Here is a 24,264-nt window from a genome sequence, read left to right on the forward strand (position 1 = left end):
ACTCAACCTGTTACCACTAATGTACCTTACTGAGGACTCAACCGGTTACCACTAATGTACCTTACTGAGGACTGAACCTGTTACCACTAATGTACCTTACTGAGGACTGAACCTGTTACCACTAATGTTCCTTACTGAGGACTCAACCTGTTACCACTAATGTACCTTACTGAGGCCTGGACTCAACCTGTTACCACTAATGTACCTTACTGAGGACTCAACCTGTTACCACTAATGTACCTTACTGAGGACTCAACCTGTTACCACTAATGTACCTTACTGAGGACTCAACCTGTTACCACTAATGTACCTTACTGAGGACTCAACCTGTTACCACTAATGTACCTTACTGAGGACTCAACCTGTTACCACTAATGTACCTTACTGAGGACTCAACCTGTTACCACTAATGTACCTTACTGAGGACTCAACCTGTTACCACTAATGTACCTTACTGAGGACTCAACCTGTTACCACTAATGTACCTTACTGAGGACTCAACCTGTTACCACTAATGTACCTTACTGAGGACTCAACCTGTTACCACTAATGTACCTTACTGAGGACTCAACCTTTTACCACTAATGTACCTTACTGAGGCCTGGACTCAACCTGTTACCACTAATGTACCTTACTGAGGACTCAACCTGTTACCACTAATGCACCTTACTGAGGACTCAACCTGTTACCACTAATGTACCTTACTGAGGACTCAACCTGTTACCACTAATGTACCTTACTGAGGACTCAACCTGTTACCACTAATGTACCTTACTGAGGACTCAACTGGTTACCACTAATGTACCTTACTGAGGACTGAACCTGTTACCACTAATGTACCTTACTGAGGACTGAACCTGTTACCACTAATGTTCCTTACTGAGGACTCAACCTGTTACCACTAATGTACCTTACTGAGGCCTGGACTCAACCTGTTACCACTAATGTACCTTACTGAGGACTCAACCTGTTACCACTAATGTACCTTACTGAGGACTCAACCTGTTACCACTAATGTACCTTACTGAGGACTCAACCTGTTACCACTAATGTACCTTACTGAGGACTCAACCTGTTACCACTAATGTACCTTACTGAGGACTCAACCTGTTACCACTAATGTACCTTACTGAGGACTCAACCTGTTACCACTAATGTACCTTACTGAGGACTCAACCTGTTACCACTAATGTACCTTACTGAGGACTCAACCTGTTACCACTAATGTACCTTACTGAGGACTCAACCTGTTACCACTAATGTACCTTACTGAGGACTCAACCTGTTACCACTAATGTACCTTACTGAGGACTGGACTCAACCTGTTACCACTAATGTTCCTTACTGAGGACTCAACCTGTTACCACTAATGTACCTTACTGAGGACTCAACCTGTTACCACTAATGTACCTTACTGAGGACTCAACCTGTTACCACTAATGTTCCTTACTGAGGACTCAACCTGTTACCACTAATGTACCTTACTGAGGACTCAACCTGTTACCACTAATGTACCTTACTGAGGACTCAACCTGTTACCACTAATGTTCCTTACTGAGGACTCAACCTGTTACCACTAATGTACCTTACTGAGGACTCAACCTGTTACCACTAATGTACCTTACTGAGGACTCAACCTGTTACCACTAATGTACCTTACTGAGGACTCAACCTGTTACCACTAATGTACCTTACTGAGGCCTGGACTCAACCTGTTACCACTAATGTACCTTACTGATGACTCAACCTGTTACCACTAATGTACCTTACTGAGGACTCAACCTGTTACCACTAATGTACCTTACTGAGGACTGGACTCAGCCTGTTACCACTAATGTACCTTACTGAGGCCTGGACTCAACCTGTTACCACTAATGTACCTTACTGAGGACTCAACCTGTTACCACTAATGTACCTTACTGAGGACTCAACCTGTTACCACTAATGTACCTTACTGAGGACTCAACCTGTTACCACTAATGTACCTTACTGAGGACTCAACCTGTTACCACTAATGTACCTTACTGAGGACTCAACCTGTTACCACTAATGTACCTTACTGAGGACTCAACCTGTTACCACTAATGTACCTTACTGAGGACTCAACCTTTTACCACTAATGTACCTTACTGAGGCCTGGACTCAACCTGTTACCACTAATGTACCTTACTGAGGACTCAACCTGTTACCACTAATGCACCTTACTGAGGACTCAACCTGTTACCACTAATGTACCTTACTGAGGACTCAACCTGTTACCACTAATGTACCTTACTGAGGACTCAACCTGTTACCACTAATGTACCTTACTGAGGACTCAACCTGTTACCACTAATGTACCTTACTGAGGACTGAACCTGTTACCACTAATGTACCTTACTGAGGACTGAACCTGTTACCACTAATGTTCCTTACTGAGGACTCAACCTGTTACCACTAATGTACCTTACTGAGGCCTGGACTCAACCTGTTACCACTGATGTACCTTACTGAGGACTCAACCTGTTACCACTAATGTACCTTACTGAGGACTCAACCTGTTACCACTAATGTACCTTACTGAGGACTCAACCTGTTACCACTAATGTTCCTTACTGAGGACTCAACCTGTTACCACTAATGTACCTTACTGAGGACTCAACCTGTTACCACTAATGTACCTTACTGAGGACTCAACCTGTTACCACTAATGTACCTTACTGAGGACTCAACCTGTTACCACTAATGTACCTTACTGAGGACTCAACCTGTTACCACTAATGTACCTTACTGAGGACTCAACCTGTTACCACTAATGTACCTTACTGAGGACTCAACCTGTTACCACTAATGTACCTTACTGAGGACTCAACCTGTTACCACTAATGTACCTTACTGAGGATTCAACCTGTTACCACTAATGTACCTTACTGAGGCCTGGACTCAACCTGTTACCACTAATGTACCTTACTGAGGACTCAACCTGTTACCACTAATGTACCTTACTGAGGACTCAACCTGTTACCACTAATGTACCTTACTGAGGACTCAACATGTTACCCCTAATGTACCTTACTGAGGACTCAACCTGTTACCACTAATGTACCTTACTGAGGACTCAACATGTTACCACTAATCTACCTTACTGAGGACTCAACCTGTTACCACTAATGTACCTTACTGAGGACTCAACCTGTTACCACTAATGTACCTTACTGAGGACTCAACCTGTTACCACTAATGTACCTTACTGAGGACTCAACCTGTTACCACTAATGTACCTTACTGAGGACTCAACCTGTTACCACTAATGTACCTTACTGAGGACTCAACCTGTTACCACTAATGTACCTTACTGATGACTCAACCTGTTACCACTAATGTACCTTACTGAGGACTCAACCTGTTACCACTAATGTACCTTACTGAGGACTCAACCTGTTACCACTAATGTACCTTACTGAGGACTCAACCTGTTACCACTAATGTACCTTACTGAGGACTCAACCTGTTACCACTAATGTACCTTACTGAGGACTCAACCTGTTACCACTAATGTACCTTACTGAGGACTCAACCTGTTACCACTAATGTACCTTACTGAGGATTCAACCTGTTACCACTAATGTACCTTACTGAGGACTCAACCTGTTACCACTAATGTACCTTACTGAGGACTCAACCTGTTACCACTAATGTACCTTACTGAGGACTGGACTCAACCTGTTACCACTAATGTTCCTTACTGAGGACTCAACCTGTTACCACTAATGTACCTTACTGAGGACTCAACCTGTTACCACTAATGTACCTTACTGAGGACTGGACTCAGCCTGTTACCACTAATGTACCTTACTGAGGCCTGGACTCAACCTGTTACCACTAATGTACCTTACTGAGGACTCAACCTGTTACCACTAATGTACCTTACTGAGGACTCAACCTGTTACCACTAATGTACCTTACTGAGGACTCAACCTGTTACCACTAATGTACCTTACTGAGGACTCAACCTGTTACCACTAATGTACCTTACTGAGGACTCAACCTGTTACCACTAATGTACCTTACTGAGGACTCAACCTGTTACCACTAATGTACCTTACTGAGGACTCAACCTGTTACCACTAATGTACCTTACTGAGGACTCAACCTGTTACCACTAATGTACCTTACTGAGGACTCAACCTTTTACCACTAATGTACCTTACTGAGGCCTGGACTCAACCTGTTACCACTAATGTACCTTACTGAGGACTCAACCTGTTACCACTAATGCACCTTACTGAGGACTCAACCTGTTACCACTAATGTACCTTACTGAGGACTCAACCTGTTACCACTAATGTACCTTACTGAGGACTCAACCTGTTACCACTAATGTACCTTACTGAGGACTCAACCGGTTACCACTAATGTACCTTACTAAGGACTGAACCTGTTACCACTAATGTACCTTACTGAGGACTGAACCTGTTACCACTAATGTTCCTTACTGAGGACTCAACCTGTTACCACTAATGTACCTTACTGAGGCCTGGACTCAACCTGTTACCACTAATGTACCTTACTGAGGACTCAACCTGTTACCACTAATGTACCTTACTGAGGACTCAACCTGTTACCACTAATGTACCTTACTGAGGACTCAACCTGTTACCACTAATGTACCTTACTGAGGACTCAACCTGTTACCACTAATGTACCTTACTGAGGACTCAACCTGTTACCACTAATGTACCTTACTGAGGACTCAACCTGTTACCACTAATGTACCTTACTGAGGACTCAACCTGTTACCACTAATGTACCTTACTGAGGACTCAACCTGTTACCACTAATGTACCTTACTGAGGACTCAACCTGTTACCACTAATGTACCTTACTGAGGACTCAACCTGTTACCACTAATGTACCTTACTGAGGACTCAACCTTTTACCACTAATGTACCTTACTGAGGCCTGGACTCAACCTGTTACCACTAATGTACCTTACTGAGGACTCAACCTGTTACCACTAATGCACCTTACTGAGGACTCAACCTGTTACCACTAATGTACCTTACTGAGGACTCAACCTGTTACCACTAATGTACCTTACTGAGGACTCAACCTGTTACCACTAATGTACCTTACTGAGGACTCAACCGGTTACCACTAATGTACCTTACTGAGGACTGAACCTGTTACCACTAATGTACCTTACTGAGGACTGAACCTGTTACCACTAATGTTCCTTACTGAGGACTCAACCTGTTACCACTAATGTACCTTACTGAGGCCTGGACTCAACCTGTTACCACTAATGTACCTTACTGAGGACTCAACCTGTTACCACTAATGTACCTTACTGAGGACTCAACCTGTTACCACTAATGTACCTTACTGAGGACTCAACCTGTTACCACTAATGTACCTTACTGAGGACTCAACCTGTTACCACTAATGTACCTTACTGAGGACTCAACCTGTTACCACTAATGTACCTTACTGAGGACTCAACCTGTTACCACTAATGTACCTTACTGAGGACTCAACCTGTTACCACTAATGTACCTTACTGAGGACTCAACCTGTTACCACTAATGTACCTTACTGAGGACTCAACCTGTTACCACTAATGTACCTTACTGAGGACTCAACCTGTTACCACTAATGTACCTTACTGAGGACTGGACTCAACCTGTTACCACTAATGTTCCTTACTGAGGACTCAACCTGTTACCACTAATGTACCTTACTGAGGACTCAACCTGTTACCACTAATGTACCTTACTGAGGACTCAACCTGTTACCACTAATGTTCCTTACTGAGGACTCAACCTGTTACCACTAATGTACCTTACTGAGGACTCAACCTGTTACCACTAATGTACCTTACTGAGGACTCAACCTGTTACCACTAATGTACCTTACTGAGGACTCAACCTGTTACCACTAATGTTCCTTACTGAGGACTCAACCTGTTACCACTAATGTACCTTACTGAGGACTCAACCTGTTACCACTAATGTACCTTACTGAGGACTCAACCTGTTACCACTAATGTACCTTACTGAGGACTCAACCTGTTACCACTAATGTACCTTACTGAGGCCTGGACTCAACCTGTTACCACTAATGTACCTTACTGATGACTCAACCTGTTACCACTAATGTACCTTACTGAGGACTCAACCTGTTACCACTAATGTACCTTACTGAGGACTGGACTCAGCCTGTTACCACTAATGTACCTTACTGAGGCCTGGACTCAACCTGTTACCACTAATGTACCTTACTGAGGACTCAACCTGTTACCACTAATGTACCTTACTGAGGACTCAACCTGTTACCACTAATGTACCTTACTGAGGACTCAACCTGTTACCACTAATGTACCTTACTGAGGACTCAACCTGTTACCACTAATGTACCTTACTGAGGACTCAACCTGTTACCACTAATGTACCTTACTGAGGACTCAACCTGTTACCACTAATGTACCTTACTGAGGACTCAACCTGTTACCACTAATGTACCTTACTGAGGACTCAACCTGTTACCACTAATGTACCTTACTGAGGACTCAACCTTTTACCACTAATGTACCTTACTGAGGCCTGGACTCAACCTGTTACCACTAATGTACCTTACTGAGGACTCAACCTGTTACCACTAATGCACCTTACTGAGGACTCAACCTGTTACCACTAATGTACCTTACTGAGGACTCAACCTGTTACCACTAATGTACCTTACTGAGGACTCAACCTGTTACCACTAATGTACCTTACTGAGGACTCAACCGGTTACCACTAATGTACCTTACTGAGGACTGAACCTGTTACCACTAATGTACCTTACTGAGGACTGAACCTGTTACCACTAATGTTCCTTACTGAGGACTCAACCTGTTACCACTAATGTACCTTACTGAGGCCTGGACTCAACCTGTTACCACTGATGTACCTTACTGAGGACTCAACCTGTTACCACTAATGTACCTTACTGAGGACTCAACCTGTTACCACTAATGTACCTTACTGAGGACTCAACCTGTTACCACTAATGTTCCTTACTGAGGACTCAACCTGTTACCACTAATGTACCTTACTGAGGACTCAACCTGTTACCACTAATGTACCTTACTGAGGACTCAACCTGTTACCACTAATGTACCTTACTGAGGACTCAACCTGTTACCACTAATGTACCTTACTGAGGACTCAACCTGTTACCACTAATGTACCTTACTGAGGACTCAACCTGTTACCACTAATGTACCTTACTGAGGACTCAACCTGTTACCACTAATGTACCTTACTGAGGACTCAACCTGTTACCACTAATGTACCTTACTGAGGATTCAACCTGTTACCACTAATGTACCTTACTGAGGCCTGGACTCAACCTGTTACCACTAATGTACCTTACTGAGGACTCAACCTGTTACCACTAATGTACCTTACTGAGGACTCAACCTGTTACCACTAATGTACCTTACTGAGGACTCAACATGTTACCCCTAATGTACCTTACTGAGGACTCAACCTGTTACCACTAATGTACCTTACTGAGGACTCAACATGTTACCACTAATCTACCTTACTGAGGACTCAACCTGTTACCACTAATGTACCTTACTGAGGACTCAACCTGTTACCACTAATGTACCTTACTGAGGACTCAACCTGTTACCACTAATGTACCTTACTGAGGACTCAACCTGTTACCACTAATGTACCTTACTGAGGACTCAACCTGTTACCACTAATGTACCTTACTGAGGACTCAACCTGTTACCACTAATGTACCTTACTGATGACTCAACCTGTTACCACTAATGTACCTTACTGAGGACTCAACCTGTTACCACTAATGTACCTTACTGAGGACTCAACCTGTTACCACTAATGTACCTTACTGAGGACTCAACCTGTTACCACTAATGTACCTTACTGAGGACTCAACCTGTTACCACTAATGTACCTTACTGAGGACTCAACCTGTTACCACTAATGTACCTTACTGAGGACTCAACCTGTTACCACTAATGTACCTTACTGAGGACTCAACCTGTTACCACTAATGTACCTTACTGAGGACTCAACCTGTTACCACTAATGTACCTTACTGAGGACTCAACCTGTTACCACTAATGTACCTTACTGAGGACTGGACTCAACCTGTTACCACTAATGTTCCTTACTGAGGACTCAACCTGTTACCACTAATGTACCTTACTGAGGACTCAACCTGTTACCACTAATGTTCCTTACTGAGGACTCAACCTGTTACCACTAATGTACCTTACTGAGGACTCAACCTGTTACCACTAATGTACCTTACTGAGGACTCAACCTGTTACCACTAATGTACCTTACTGAGGACTCAACCTGTTACCACTAATGTACCTTACTGAGGACTGGACTCAACCTGTTACCACTAATGTTCCTTACTGAGGACTCAACCTGTTACCACTAATGTACCTTACTGAGGACTCAACCTGTTACCACTAATGTTCCTTACTGAGGACTCAACCTGTTACCACTAATGTACCTTACTGAGGACTCAACCTGTTACCACTAATGTTCCTTACTGAGGACTCAACCTGTTACCACTAATGTACCTTACTGAGGACTCAACCTGTTACCACTAATGTTCCTTACTGAGGACTCAACCTGTTACCACTAATGTACCTTACTGAGGACTCAACCTGTTACCACTAATGTACCTTACTGAGGACTCAACCTGTTACCACTAATGTACCTTACTGAGGACTCAACCTGTTACCACTAATGTACCTTACTGAGGACTCAACCTGTTACCACTAATGTACCTTACTGAGGACTCAACCTGTTACCACTAATGTACATTACTGAGGACTGGACTCAACATGTTACCACTAATGTACCTTACTGAGGCCTGGACTGAACCTGTTACCACTAATGTACCTTACTGAGGCCCAATACCAAGACCTTTTACCACTAACGTACTGTACCTTACTGAGGTCCGGACTCCAGATCTGTAATGTCCGGTATGGCTTAGAGATGTATCTATCTGTCTTTGTTTTCCTTAACTTTAAACCTTGAGATTTACTTGAAAAGAACCGTGTGGTGAGGCAGAACCCTGGAGAGAGGAACTATCATATCTTCTATGCTCTGCTGGCCGGGGCCGACAAGAACCACAGAGGTACGTTCCCTTCATACAGAGACTCCTTCACTGGAGTACAGTTATTGCAACACTTGTACGGACTCAGTGGAGGCTGGTGAAGGGAGGACGGCTCATAGTAATGGTTGGAATGGAATGAATGGAGCGGCATCAAACACATGGAAACCATGTTTCTAAGTCACACCAGCCTCCACTGAATCAACTAAAACACTTGCTCAAGAAGCGGTACCAGACATTCCAAGCGGTACTGATGCACCAAGTCTAGAACCAACAGGACCGTGAACAGCTTCTACCTCCAAGGCACAAGACTGCTAAATAGCTCATCAAATGGCTACCAAGACTACCTGCATCGACCCTTTTTGAACTAACTCTCTTGCACTGACTCTACCCACCCACTGGACTCTACCCACACACTGGACTCTACCCACCCACTGGACTCTACCCAACACACTGGACTCTACCCAACACACTGGACTCTACCCAACACACTGGACTCTACCCACCCACTGGACTCTACCCAACACACTGGACTCTACCCAACACACTGGACTCTACCCAACACACTGGACTCTACCCACCCACTGGACTCTACCCACCCACTGGACTCTACCCAACACACTGGACTCTACCCAACACACTGGACTCTACCCACACACTGGACTCTACCCACCCACTGGACTCTACCCAACACACTGGACTCTACCCACACACTGGACTCTACCCACCCACTGGACTCTACCCAACACACTGGACTCTACCCAACACACTGGACTCTACCCAACACACTGGACTCTACCCACCCACTGGACTCTACCCAACACACTGGACTCTACCCAACACACTGGGCTCTACCCAACACACTGGACTCTACCCACCCACTGGACTCTACCCAACACACTGGACTCTACCCAACACACTGGACTCTACCCAACACACTGGACTCTACCCACCCACTGGGCTCTACCCAACACACTGTACTCTACCCAACACACTGGACTCAACCCACCCACTGGACTCTACCCACCCACTGGACTCTACCCACCCACTGGACTCTACCCAACACACTGGACTCTACCCACCCACTGGACTCTACCCAACACACTGGACTCTACCCACCCACTGGACTCTACCCAACACTGGACTCTACCCAACTCACTGGACTCTACCCAACTCACTGGACTCTCCCCACCCACTGGACTCTACCCACACACTGGACTCTACCCACACACACTGGACTCTACCCACACACACTGGACTCTACCAACACACTGGACTCTACCCACACACTGGACTCTACCCACACACTGGACTCTACCCACACACACTGGACTCTACCCACACACACTGGACTCTACCCAACACACTGGACTCTACCCAACACACTGGACTCTACCCACACACTGGACTCTACCCACACACTGGACTCTACCCACACACACTGGACTCTACCCACACACACTGGACTCTACCCACACACACTGGACTCTACCCACACACACTGGACTCTACCCACACACACTGGACTCTACCCACACACACTGGGCTCTACCCACACACACTGGACTCTACCCACACACTGGACTCTACCCACACACACTGGACTCTACCCACACACTGGACTCTACCCACACACTGGACTCTACCCACACACTGGACTCTACCCACACACTGGACTCTACCCACACACTGGACTCTACCCAACACACTGGACTCTACCCACACACACTGGACTCTACCCACACACACTGGACTCTACCCAACACACTGGACTCTACCCACACACTGGACTCTACCCAACACACTGGACTCTACCTGCACACTGACTCGGTACCGGTAACCCCTGTATATAGCCTTGTTGTTATTTTACTGTGTTACTTTTTATAATTTTTTACTTTAGTTTATTTGATAAATATTTTCTTAACCTTTCAGTGATACCCATCCCGGATCCGGGATCCTCCTCATCAAAAAAGCTGACTAGCATAGCCTAGCCTAACGGGACAGGGATATCATATAATATAATTTTCATGAAATCACAAGTCCAATACAGCAAATGAAAGATAAACATCTTGTGAATCCAGCTATCGTTTCCGATTTTTAAAATGTTTTACAGCGAAAACACAATATGTATTTCTATTAGCTAACCACAATAGCCAAACACACAACCGCATATTTTCACCATGTTTCCACCGCATAGGTAGCTTTCACAAAACCGACAAAATAGAGATATAATTAGTCACTAACCAAGAAACAACTTCATCAGATGACAGTCTTATAACATGTTATACAATACATTTATGTTTTGTTCGAAAAATATGCATATTTGAGGTATAAATCATAGTTTTACATTGCAGCTACCATCACAAATAGCACCAAAGCAGCCAGAATAATTACAGAGAGCAACGTGAAATACATAAATACTCATCATAAAACATTTATGAAAAATACATGGTGTACAGCAAATGAAAGATAAACATCTTGTGAATCCAGCCAATATTTCCGATGTTTTAAGTGTTTTACAGCGAAAACACAATGTAGAATTATATTAGCTTACCACAATAGCCAAACACACAAACGCATTTATTCACCGCAAAGGTAGCTTTCGCAAAAACCAGCAAAAGATATAAAATTAATCACTAACCTTTGGACAACTTCATCAGATGACAGTCTTATAACATCAAGTTATACAATACACTTATGTTTTGTTCGAAAATGTGCATATTTAGCGCTGCAATCGTGGTTATACATTGTGAATATGTAGCAACATTTTCCCAGAATGTCCGGAGATATTTTGGACACTCACCTAATCTGACCAAAGAACTCATTATAAACTTTACATAAAAATACTTGTTGTACGGTAAATGAAAGATACACTGGTTCTTAATGCAACCGCTGTATTAGATTTTTTTAAATAACTTTACCATAACATACAGCTTGCGTTATTGTGAGACAGCGCTCACCAAAACGGCGGCGAATAGGAGTCAACATTTTACACAGAAATACGAAATAACATCATAAATGTTTTCTTACTTTTGCTGGCTTCCATCAGAATGTTGTACAAGGAGTCCTTGGTCCAGAATAAATCGTTGTTTGGTTTTAGAATGTCCATTTCTTCTGTCGAATTCGCGCCACAATGCTAGCCAAGGTTACTAACATTCCCATCCTCTCTTGGCGCAAAGAACGGAAATCTCCAAAAGTCCCAATAAACGTTGAATAAACTGATAAAACTCGGTTGAAAAAACCTACTTTATGATGTTTTTCTAATATGTATCAAATAAAATCAGAGCCGGAGATATTCGCCGTGTATACCGAACGCTTATCAGAAGACAATGTCGAGGTCCTTCGTGCGCCTTGGAAAACTGACAAAATGGCTGACCTGTCACTCCAAAACCTCTTGTTCGACCTCAGATCAAGCTAGACACCCCATTCCACCTTCCACTGCCTGTTGAGATCTCGTGGAAGGCGTATGAAGTGCATGGATATCGATAAATATAAGGCAATTGAATAGGCAGGCCCTGAAACAGAGCCTCGTTTTCAGATTTTTCACTTCCTGTATGGCAGTTTGCTGCCAAATGAGTTCTGTTTTTACTCACAGATATAAAACAGTTTTAGAAACTTGAGAGTGGTTTCTATCCAATAGTAATAATAATATGCATATTGTATGATCTAGAATAGAGTACGAGGCAGTTCCAAAGTGAAAACAGCGCCCCCTATTAAGAAGAAGTTTTCTTAACTCTTTCTTGAACTGTTGGTTAAGGGCTGGTCAGTCAGCATTTCACTGTGAGGTCTACACCTGTTGGTTAAGGGCTGGTCAGTCAGCATTTCACTGTGAGGTCTACACCTGTTGGTTAAGGGCTGGTCAGTCAGCATTTCACTGTGAGGTCTACACCTGTTGGTTAAGGGCTGGTCAGTCAGCATTTCACTGTGAGGTCTACACCTGTTGGTTAAGGGATGGTCAGTCAGTATTTCACTGTGAGATCTACACCTGTTGGTTAAGGGCCGGTCAGTCAGTATTTCACTGTGAGGTCTACACCTGTTGGTTAAGGGCTGGTCAGTCAGCATTTCACTGTGAGGTCTACACCTGTTGGTTAAGGGCTGGTCAGTCAGCATTTCACTGTGAGGTCTACACCTGTTGGTTAAGGGCTGGTCAGTCAGCATTTCAACAACTCTCCTTCCGTGGCCTCCAATTGCTCTTAAATACAAGTAAAACTAAATGCATGCTCTTCAACCGATCGCTGCCTGCACCTGCCCGCCTGTCCAACATCACTACTCTGGACGGCTCTGACTTAGAATATGTGGACAACTACAAATACCTAGGTGTCTGGTTAGACTGTAAACTCTCCTTCCAGACTCACATCAAACATCTCCGATCCAAAGTTAAATCTAGAATTGGCTTCCTATTCCGCAACAAAGCATCCTTCACTCATGCTGCCAAACATACCCTTGTAAAACTGACCATCCTACCAATCCTCGACTTTGGTGATGTCATTTACAAAATAGCCTCCAAAACCCTACTCAATAAATTGGATGCAGTCTATCACAGTGCCATCCGTTTTGTCACCAAAGCCCCATATACTACCCACCACTGCGACCTGTACACTCTCGTTGGCTGGCCCTCGCTTCATACTCGTCGCCAAACCCACTGGTTCCAGGTCATCTACAAGACCCTGCTAGGTAAAGTCCCCCCTTATCTCAGCTCGCTGGTCACCATAGCAACACCTACCTGTAGCACGCGCTCCAGCAGGTTTATCTCTCTGGTCACCCCCAAAACCAATTCTTCCTTTGGCCGCTGTGGTGGTGTCCTGCGGCAGGCCTAAGACGGACCGGCGAGGGGTTGGGTTTGGCGGTTGGCAGCGGCGACTCTGGACGCGTGCCGGGCCCTTCTCGCGGATCTCCCCAGCTACGCTACTTTAGCCCCGGACTGGGAGAGGTCCCAACGTGGGGGTTTCCAAAGTTACATGGTCCCTTAAGGAATGAATTAAATAATAATGGCCTCAGAGAGAGCTAGCAGAGAGTAGAAGGAAGGCGGCAAGATCTATTCGGGATTATTAAGCCTCGCCCCCCCGTTGGGGGTTCCTTCAAGAATTACTCTGTGGTGCTAATCTGAGGTGGCGCTCTCCTTCCAGTTCTCTGCTGCCAATGACTGGAACGAACTACAAAAATCTCTGAAACTGGAAACACTTATCTCCCTCACTAGCTTTAAGCACCAGCTGTCAGAGCAGCTCATAGATTACTGCACCTGTACATAGCCCATCTATAATTTAGCCCAAACAACTACCTCTTTACCTACTGTATTTATTTATTTATTTTGCTCCTTTGCACCCCATTATTTCTGTCTCTACTTTGCGCTTTCTTCCACTGCAAACCAACCATTCCAGTGTTTTTAGTTTTTATTTTACTTGCTGTGTTGTACTCACTTCGCCTCCATGGCCTTTTTATATTTTTATTTATTTATACATATATTTGTTTGCCTTCACCTCCCTTATCTCACCTCACTTGCTCACATTGTATATAGACTTATATATATATTTTTTTCACTGTATCATTGACTATATGTTTGTTTTACTCCATGTGTAACTATGTGTTGTTGTATGTGTCGAACTGCTTTGCTTTATCTTGGCCAGGTCGCAATTGTAAATGAGAACGTGTTCTCAATTTGCCTACCTGGTTAAATAAAGGTTAAATAAAAAAATAAAAAATTTCACTGTGAGGTCTACACCTGTTGGTTAAGGGCTCGTCAGTCAGCATTTCACTGTGAGGTCTACACCTGTTGGTTAAGGGCTGGTTAGTCAGCATTTCACTGTGAGGTCTACACCTGTTGGTTAAGGGCTCGTCAGTCAGCATTTCACTGTGAGGTCTACACCTGTTGGTTAAGGGCTGGTTAGTCAGCATTTCACTGTGAGGTCTACACCTGTTGGTTAAGGGCTGGTCAGTCTGCATTTCACTGTGAGGTCTACACCTGTTGGTTAAGGGCTGGTCAGTCAGCATTTCACTGTGAGGTCTACACCTGTTGGTTAAGGGCTGGTCAGTCAGTATTTCACTGTGAGGTCTACACCTGTTGGTTAAGGGCTGGTCAGTCAGCATTTCACTGTGAGGTCTACACCTGTTGGTTACGGGCTGGTCAGTCAGTATTTCACTGTGAGGTCTACACCTGTTGGTTAAGGGCTGGTCAGTCAGTATTTCACTGTGAGGTCTACACCTGTTGGTTACGGGCTGGTCAGTCAGTATTTCACTGTGAGGTCTACACCTGTTGCTTAAGGGCTGGTCAGTCAGCATTTCACTGTGAGGTCTACACCTGTTGGTTAAGGGCTGGTCAGTCAGCATTTCACTGTGAGGTCTACACCTGTTGGTTAAGGGCTGGTTAGTCAGCATTTCACTGTGAGGTCTACACCTGTTGGTTAAGGGCTGGTCAGTCAGCATTTCACTGTGAGGTCTACACCTGTTGGTTAAGGGCTGGTCAGTCAGCATTTCACTGTGAGGTCTACACCTGTTGGTTAAGGGCTGGTCAGTCAGCATTTCACTGTGAGGTCTACACCTGTTGTATCGGCGCATGTGACAATTAATATTTTAAATTTTTTTGCCCTTTTTCTCCCCAATTTCGTGGTATCCAATTGGTAGTTACAGTCTTGTCTCATCGCTGCAACTCCCGTACGGACTCGGGAGAGGCGAAGGTCGAGAGCCGTGCGTCCTCCGAAACACAACCCAACCAAGCTGCACTGCTTCTTGACACAATGCCCACCTAACCCAGAAGCCAGCCGCACCAATGTGTCGGAGGAAACACCGTACACCTGGTGACCGTGTCAGCGTGCACTGCGCCCGGCCCGCCACAGGAGTCGCTAGTGCGCGATGAGACAAGGATGTCCCTACCGGCCAAACCCTCCCTAACCCCGCACGACGCTGGGCCAATTGTGCGTTGCCCCATGGGTCTCCCGGTCGCGGCCAGCTGCGACAGATCCTGGACTAGAACCCAGAATCTCTTGTGACACAGCTAGCCCTTAGACCACTGCGCCACTCGGGAGGCCCGACAAATAAAATTTGATTTGATTTATTTGTACATACAGTTCCTTCAGAAAGTATTCATACCCCTTGACGTATTCCATATTTTATTGTGTTACAGGCTGAATTCAAAATGGATTACATTTGATTTATTTTTAACTATCTATACACAATTCCCCATAATGACAAAGTGAAAACATGTTTTTAGAAATCTTTGCAAATTCATTGAAAATTAAATACAGAAATATCTAATTTACATACTGTAAATATTCACATCCCTGAGTCAATACTTTGTAGAAGCACCTTTGGTATCAGGGCTCAGGCTAAGACCCAGATGCAGACACAAGAGGTGGACCGTACGAGTCTCAGAGTTTATTACAGTTCAAGGGGCAGGCAAAATGTAAGTCAAGGTAGGCAAAGAGGCGTAATCCAAATCAGAGTCAGACAGGTACAGGACAGCAGTCAATCGGTAGGTCAAGACAGGCAGGTACAGGACAGCAGTCAATCGGTAGGTCAAGACAGGCAGGTACAGGACAGCAGTCAATCGGTAGGTCAAGACAGGCAGGTACAGGACAGCAGTCAATCGGTAGGTCAAGACAGGCAGGTACAGGACAGCAGTCAATCGGTAGGTCAAGACAGGCAAAGGGTCGTAATCCAAATCAGAGTCAGGCAGGTACAGGACTGCAAGCAGGATCAGGGTCAGGACAGGACAGGATAGGCAGAAAGGTCAGAACTTAGAAGACTAACAAAAACTAGAGCACAGGAAACACGCTGGTAGGACTTGACGGAACAAGACCAACTGACAACAGACAAACAGAAAACGCAGGTATAAATACACAGGATAATGAGGGGAGATGGGAGACACCTGGTGGGGGGTGGAGACGAGCACAAAGACAGGTGAAACAGATCAGGGTGTGACATTTGGCAGCGATTACAGCTGTGAGTTTCTGGGTAAGTCTCTAAGAGCTTTCCACACCTGGATTGTGCAACATTTGCCCATTATTCTGTTCAAAATTCTTCAAGCTCTGTCAAGTTGGTTGTTGATCATTGCTAGACAACCATTTTCAGGTCTTGCCATAGATTTTCAAGTAGATTTAAGTCAAAACTGTAACTCGGCCACTCAGGAACATTCACTGTCTTCTTGGTAAGAAAATCCAGTGTAGATTTGGCCTTGTGTTTTAGGTTATTGTCCTGCTGAAAAGTCAATCAATCTCCCAGTGTCTGTTGAAAAGCAGACTGAACCAGGTTTTCCTATAGGATTTTGCCTGTGCTTATCTCCATTCCATTACTTTTTTTATCCTGAAAAACTCCCCAGTCCTTAACGATTACCCATAACATGATGCAGCCATCACTATGCATGAAGATATGGAGAGTGGTACTCAGTAATGTGGTGCATTGGATTTGCCCCAAACATACAGTAACACTTTGTATTCCGGACAAATTGATGAGGAAAAAATATATTTAGAATAAGAATAATATATTTGAGAATAAGGCTGTAATGCAACAAAATGTGGAAAAAGTCGAGGTTTCTGAATACTTTCCGAAGACTCTGTACATAGTTCTTGTCAGCAGGCTTTCTCATTAGAATAACCTCCCCTCCCCTCCCCTCCTCATCATTGATTGCTGCCACATTTTTTGCAGTATTACTTTAGTGCCTTTTTGCAAACAGGATGCATGGTTTGGAATAGTTTTATGCTGTGCAGGCTTCCTTCTTGTCACTCTGTCAATTAGCTTAGTATTGTGGAGTAACTACATCCTCAATTTTCTCCTATCACAGCCATAAAACTCTAACTTTTTTAAAGTCAACATTGGGCTCATGGTGAAATCCCCGAATTGTTTCCTTCCTCTCTGGCAACTGAGTTAGGAAGGACGCCTGTATCTTTGTAGTGACTGGGTGTATTGATACACCATCCAAAGTGTAATTAATAACTTCACCATGCTCAAAGGGATATTCAATATCAGATTTTTTTTTTTTAACTTATCTACCAATGGGTGCCATTCTTTGCGAGGCGCTGGAAAACCTCCCTGGTCTTTGTGGTTGAGACTGTGTTTGAAATTCACTGCTGAGGGACCTTTAAAGATACTTATGTGTGGGGTACAGAGATGAGGTATTCCATGCAACTTATTATGTGACTTGTTTAGCTAATTTTTACTCCTGAACTTATTTAGGCTTGTCATAACAAAGGCGTTAAATACTTGACTCAAGACATTTCAGCTTTTCGGTTTTTATTTATTTGTAAAAATGTCTAAAAACATAATTGCACTTTGACATTATGAGTTATTATGCATAGGCCAGTGACACACAATCTCAATTTAATACATTTTAAAATCAGGCTGTAAAACAACAATGTGCTGAATAAGTCAATGGGTGTGAATACTTACTGAAGGCACGGTAGCTACCTCAATGACCTTTCACTCCTGCACATCGACTCGGTACTAGTATATACCCTGTATATAGTCATGTTATTTTCTACTCCCTGTATATAGTCATGTTATTTTCTACTCTCTGTATATAGTCATGTTATTTTCTACTCCCTGTATATAGCCAGGTTATTTTCTACTCTCTGTATATAGTCATGTTATTTTCTACTCCCTGTATATAGTCATGTTATTTTCTACTTCCTGTATATAGCCATGTTATTTTCTACTTCATGTATATAGCCATGTTAGTTTCTACTTCCTGTGTATAGCCATGTTAGTTTCTACTTCCTGTGTATAGCCATGTTACTTTCTACTTCCTGTATATAGCCATGTTATTTTTTTACTTGTTATTGGTATTTGTTATTCACTGTGTATTTATTCCTTGTCACTATTTCTGTTATTATTTGTATGTTTTTGAATCTTTAACTTTAACTCTGCATTGTAAGTAAGCATTTCACTGTTAGTCTACACCTGTACGAAGCATGTGACGAATACAATTTGATTTGATTTGAATACAGTGGGACTTTGTTTGTGTCTCTAGAAAATGTTCCTGAAGAAAATGTGCATGCTTGCTTCAACTGCCTAAAGTTATTTTCTGTCTGTGTTCCAGAGCTGTACTTCCTGTCTGAGGGCCCAGAGTCATACCACTACCTGAGTCAGTCTGGCTGTGTGAAGGACAGGAGTCTCGATGACCTGCAGCTCTATGACAGTGTTATGGTGAGGCTGGTTGTACCTTCACAAGCTGCCACCAGAGGGCGATATAACCCAGTAGAATAACTACAGTCCCATCAGACGTGTAGATTATGGGCCTGTATTCAACAAATGCCTCAGAGTAAAAGTGCCAATTTAAGATCAGGTACTCTCTGTCCGTGTAATTTTATTCATTATGATCTGTATCGTAGAGCACTCCTACTCTGAGATACTTTTGAACATGGGCCCTGCAGCATGTATTATTCTGTCTGTGTTCAGTAGAAGATCTCTCTGTCTCTGCTGCTACCAGGAGGCTTTAAAGGTGATGCAGTTCAGTGAGGAGGAGATACGTGACGTCTTCAAGCTGCTGTCTGCTGTTCTGCTGATGGGGAACATAGAGTTCATGACCGCAGGAGGAGCACAAATCACATCCAAAGGAGGTGAGAGGGAGGAGAAGGGAAGGAGGGGAGATGGGAGGGGAAATGGGAGGGGAGGAAGGGAGGGAGGGGAGGAAGGAAGGAAGGAAGGAAGAGAGGGGAGGGAACGGAGGGGGGGGGGGGGGAGGGAGGGAAAAGGGGGAGAGGGGAAAGGAGGAGAGAGTAGAGGAGGGGGGAGTGAGAGGAGAGGAGAAGGAGGAGAGGAGAGGATAAGTTATTCTAATGCATGATAGTGAAGAAGCTGAGGTTTCAGTTAAAGACAAAGCCTGCTGACAGAACTATGTACAGAGCCTTCGGAAAGTATTCAGAAACCTGGACTTTTTCCACATTTTGTTGCATTACAGCCTTATTCTCAAATGGATTAAATTACACATTTTCCTCATCAATCTACACAGAATACCCCATAATGACAAAGTGAAAACAGGTTTTTAGAAATTTTATAAATGCCTGATTTACAAAAGTATTCAGACCCTTTGCTATGAGACTCGAAATTGAGCTCAGGTGCTTCCTGTTTCCATTGATCATCCTTGAGATGTTTCTACAACTTCGAGTCCACCTGTCGTAAATTCAATTGATTGGACATGATTTGGAAAGGCACACACCTGTCTATATGATGATAGACGATGATCTCCCGGGTGGCGCAGTGGTCTAGGGCGCTGCATCGCAGTGCTAGCTGCGCTACCAGAGTCTCTGGGTTCGCGCCCACCTCCATACCACTCCCATACCACCCCCATACCAACCCCCATACCACCCTCCATACCACCCTCCATACCACCCCCATACCACCTCCATACCACCCTCCATACCACCTCCATACCACCCCCCATACCACCCCCATACCACCCCCATACCACCCCCATACCACCTCAATACCACCCTCTATACCACCCTCCATACCACCCTCCATACCACCTCCATACCACCCTCCATACCACCCTCCATACCACCCCCATACCACCTCCATACCACCTCCATACCACCCCCCATACCACCCCCCATACCACCCCCAATACCACCCCCCATACCACCCCCATACCACCCCCCATACCACCCCCATACCACCCTCCATACCACCCTCCCTACCACCCTCCATACCACCCTCCATACCACCCTCCATACCACCCCCATACCACCCTCCATACCACCTCCATACCACCCTCCATACCACCCCCATACCACCCCCCATACCACCCTCCATACCACCCTCCATACCACCCTCCATACCACCCCCATACCACCCCCATACCACCCTCCATACCACCCCCCATACCACCCTCCATACCACCCCCATACCACCCTCCATACCACCCTCCATACCACCCCCATACCACCCTCCATACCACCCTCCATACCACCCTCCATACCACCCTCCATACCACCCTCCATACCACCCCCATACCACCCCCATACCACCCCCCATACCACCCTCCATACCACCCTCCATACCACCCCTCTACCACCCCTCTACCACCCTCCATACCACCCCTCTACCACCCCTCTACCACCCTCCATACCACCCCCCATACCACCCTCCATACCACCCCCCATACCACCCCCCATACCACCCTCCATACCACCCTCCATACCACCCCTCTACCACCCCTCTACCACCCTCCATACCACCCCCCATACCACCCTCCATACCACCCCCCATACCACCCCCCATACCACCCCCCATACCACCCTCCATACCACCCCCCATACCACCCCCCATACCACCCTCCATACCACCCCTCTACCACCCCTCCATACCACCCCCCATACCACCCTCCATACCACCCCCCATACCACCCCCCATACCACCCTCCATACCACCCTCCATACCACCCTCCATACCACCCCCATACCACCCCCATACCACCCTCCATACCACCCCCATACCACCCTCCATACCACCCCCCATACCACCCTCCATACCACCCTCCATACCACCCTCCATACCACCCTCCATATCACCCTCCATATCACCCTCCATACCACCCTCCATACCACCCTCCATACCACCCTCCATATCACCCCCATACCACCCTCCATACCACCCCTCTACCACCCCTCTACCACCCTCCATACCACCCCCCATACCACCCTCCATACCACCCCTCTACCACCCCTCTACCACCCTCCATACCACCCCTCTACCACCCTCCATACCACCCCTCTACCACCCCTCTACCACCCTCCATACCACCCCTCTACCACCCTCCATACCACCCCTCTACCACCCCTCTACCACCCCTCTACCACCCCTCTACCACCCTCCATACCACCCCTCTACCACCCTCCATACCACCCCTCTACCACCCTCCATACCACCCCTCTACCACCCTCCATACCACCCCTCTACCACCCCTCTACCACCCCTCTACCACCCTCCATACCACCCCTCTACCACCCCTCTACCACCCCTCTACCACCCCTCTACCACCCTCCATACCACCCCTCTACCACCCCTCTACCACCCCTCTACCACCCCTCTACCACCCTCCATACCACCCCTCTACCACCCCCCATACCACCCTCCATACCACCCTCCATACCACCCCTCTACCACCCCTCTACCACCCTCCATACCACCCCTCTACCACCCTCCATACCACCCCTCTACCACCCTCCATACCACCCCTCTACCACCCTCCATACCACCCCTCTACCACCCCTCCATACCACCCTCCATACCACCCCTCTACCACCCCTCTACCACCCCTCTACCACCCTCCATACCACCCCTCTACCACCCTCCATACCACCCTCCATACCACCCTCCATACCACCCCCCATACCACCCCCCATACCACCCCCCATACCACCCTCCATACCACCCCCCATACCACCCCCCATACCACCCTCCATACCACCCCTCTACCACCCCTCTACCACCCTCCATACCACCCCCCATACCACCCTCCATACCACCCCCCATACCACCCCCCATACCACCCTCCATACCACCCTCCATACCACCCTCCATACCACCCCCATACCACCCCCATACCACCCTCCATACCACCCCCATACCACCCTCCATACCACCCCCCATACCACCCTCCATACCACCCTCCATACCACCCTCCATACCACCCTCCATATCACCCTCCATATCACCCTCCATACCACCCTCCATACCACCCTCCATACCACCCTCCATATCACCCCCATACCACCCTCCATACCACCCCTCTACCACCCCTCTACCACCCTCCATACCACCCCCCATACCACCCTCCATACCACCCCTCTACCACCCCTCTACCACCCTCCATACCACCCCTCTACCACCCTCCATACCACCCCTCTACCACCCCTCTACCACCCTCCATACCACCCCTCTACCACCCTCCATACCACCCCTCTACCACCCCTCTACCACCCCTCTACCACCCCTCTACCACCCTCCATACCACCCCTCTACCACCCTCCATACCACCCCTCTACCACCCTCCATACCACCCCTCTACCACCCTCCATACCACCCCTCTACCACCCCTCTACCACCCCTCTACCACCCTCCATACCACCCCTCTACCACCCCTCTACCACCCCTCTACCACCCCTCTACCACCCTCCATACCACCCCTCTACCACCCCTCTACCACCCCTCTACCACCCTCCATACCACCCCTCTACCACCCCCCATACCACCCTCCATACCACCCTCCATACCACCCCTCTACCACCCCTCTACCACCCTCCATACCACCCCTCTACCACCCTCCATACCACCCCTCTACCACCCTCCATACCACCCCTCTACCACCCTCCATACCACCCCTCTACCACCCCTCTACCACCCTCCATACCACCCCTCTACCACCCCTCTACCACCCCTCTACCACCCTCCATACCACCCCTCTACCACCCTCCATACCACCCTCCATACCACCCTCCATACCACCCTCCATACCACCCTCCATACCACCCCTCTACCACCCCTCTACCACCCCTCTACCACCCCCCATACCACCCCCCATACCACCCTCCATACCACCCCCCATACCACCCCTCTACCACCCCCCATACCACCCTCCATACCACCCTCCATACCACCCCCCATACCACCCTCCATACCACCCTCCATACCACCCCTCTACCACCCCTCTACCACCCCCCATACCACCCCCCATACCACCCTCCATACCACCCTCCATACCACCCCCATACCACCCCTCTACCACCCCCCATACCACCCTCCATACCACCCCCCATACCACCCTCCATACCACCCCCATACCACCCCCCATACCACCCCCCATACCACCCTCCATACCACCCTCCATACCACCCCTCTACCACCCTCCATACCACCCCCCATACCACCCTCCATACCACCCCTCTACCACCCCTCTACCACCCTCCATACCACCCCTCTACCACCCTCCATACCACCCCTCTACCACCCCCCATACCACCCTCCATACCACCCCTCTACCACCCCTCTACCACCCTCCATACCACCCCTCTACCACCCTCCATACCACCCCTCTACCACCCTCCATACCACCCCTCTACCACCCTCCATACCACCCCTCTACCACCCTCCATACCACCCCTCTACCACCCCTCTACCACCCCTCTACCACCCTCCATACCACCC

General features: G+C 46.8%; 1 protein-coding gene across 1 annotated transcript in view; it reads left to right on the top strand.

The window, feature by feature from the left end:
- Positions 1-24,264, top strand: part of LOC139547260 (unconventional myosin-X-like) — a 157,773-nt gene that overhangs the window by 58,348 nt on the left and 75,161 nt on the right. Inside the window, exons 5-7 of the mRNA XM_071356319.1 lie at positions 9,055-9,153; positions 19,157-19,263; positions 19,547-19,676. Coding sequence (XP_071212420.1) covers positions 9,055-9,153; positions 19,157-19,263; positions 19,547-19,676 — 336 coding nt within the window. The remainder of the gene's footprint in view (positions 1-9,054; positions 9,154-19,156; positions 19,264-19,546; positions 19,677-24,264) is intronic.

This window comes from Salvelinus alpinus, chromosome 20 (assembly GCF_045679555.1).
Source record: "Salvelinus alpinus chromosome 20, SLU_Salpinus.1, whole genome shotgun sequence".
Taxonomy (NCBI): Eukaryota; Metazoa; Chordata; class Actinopteri; order Salmoniformes; family Salmonidae; genus Salvelinus; species Salvelinus alpinus.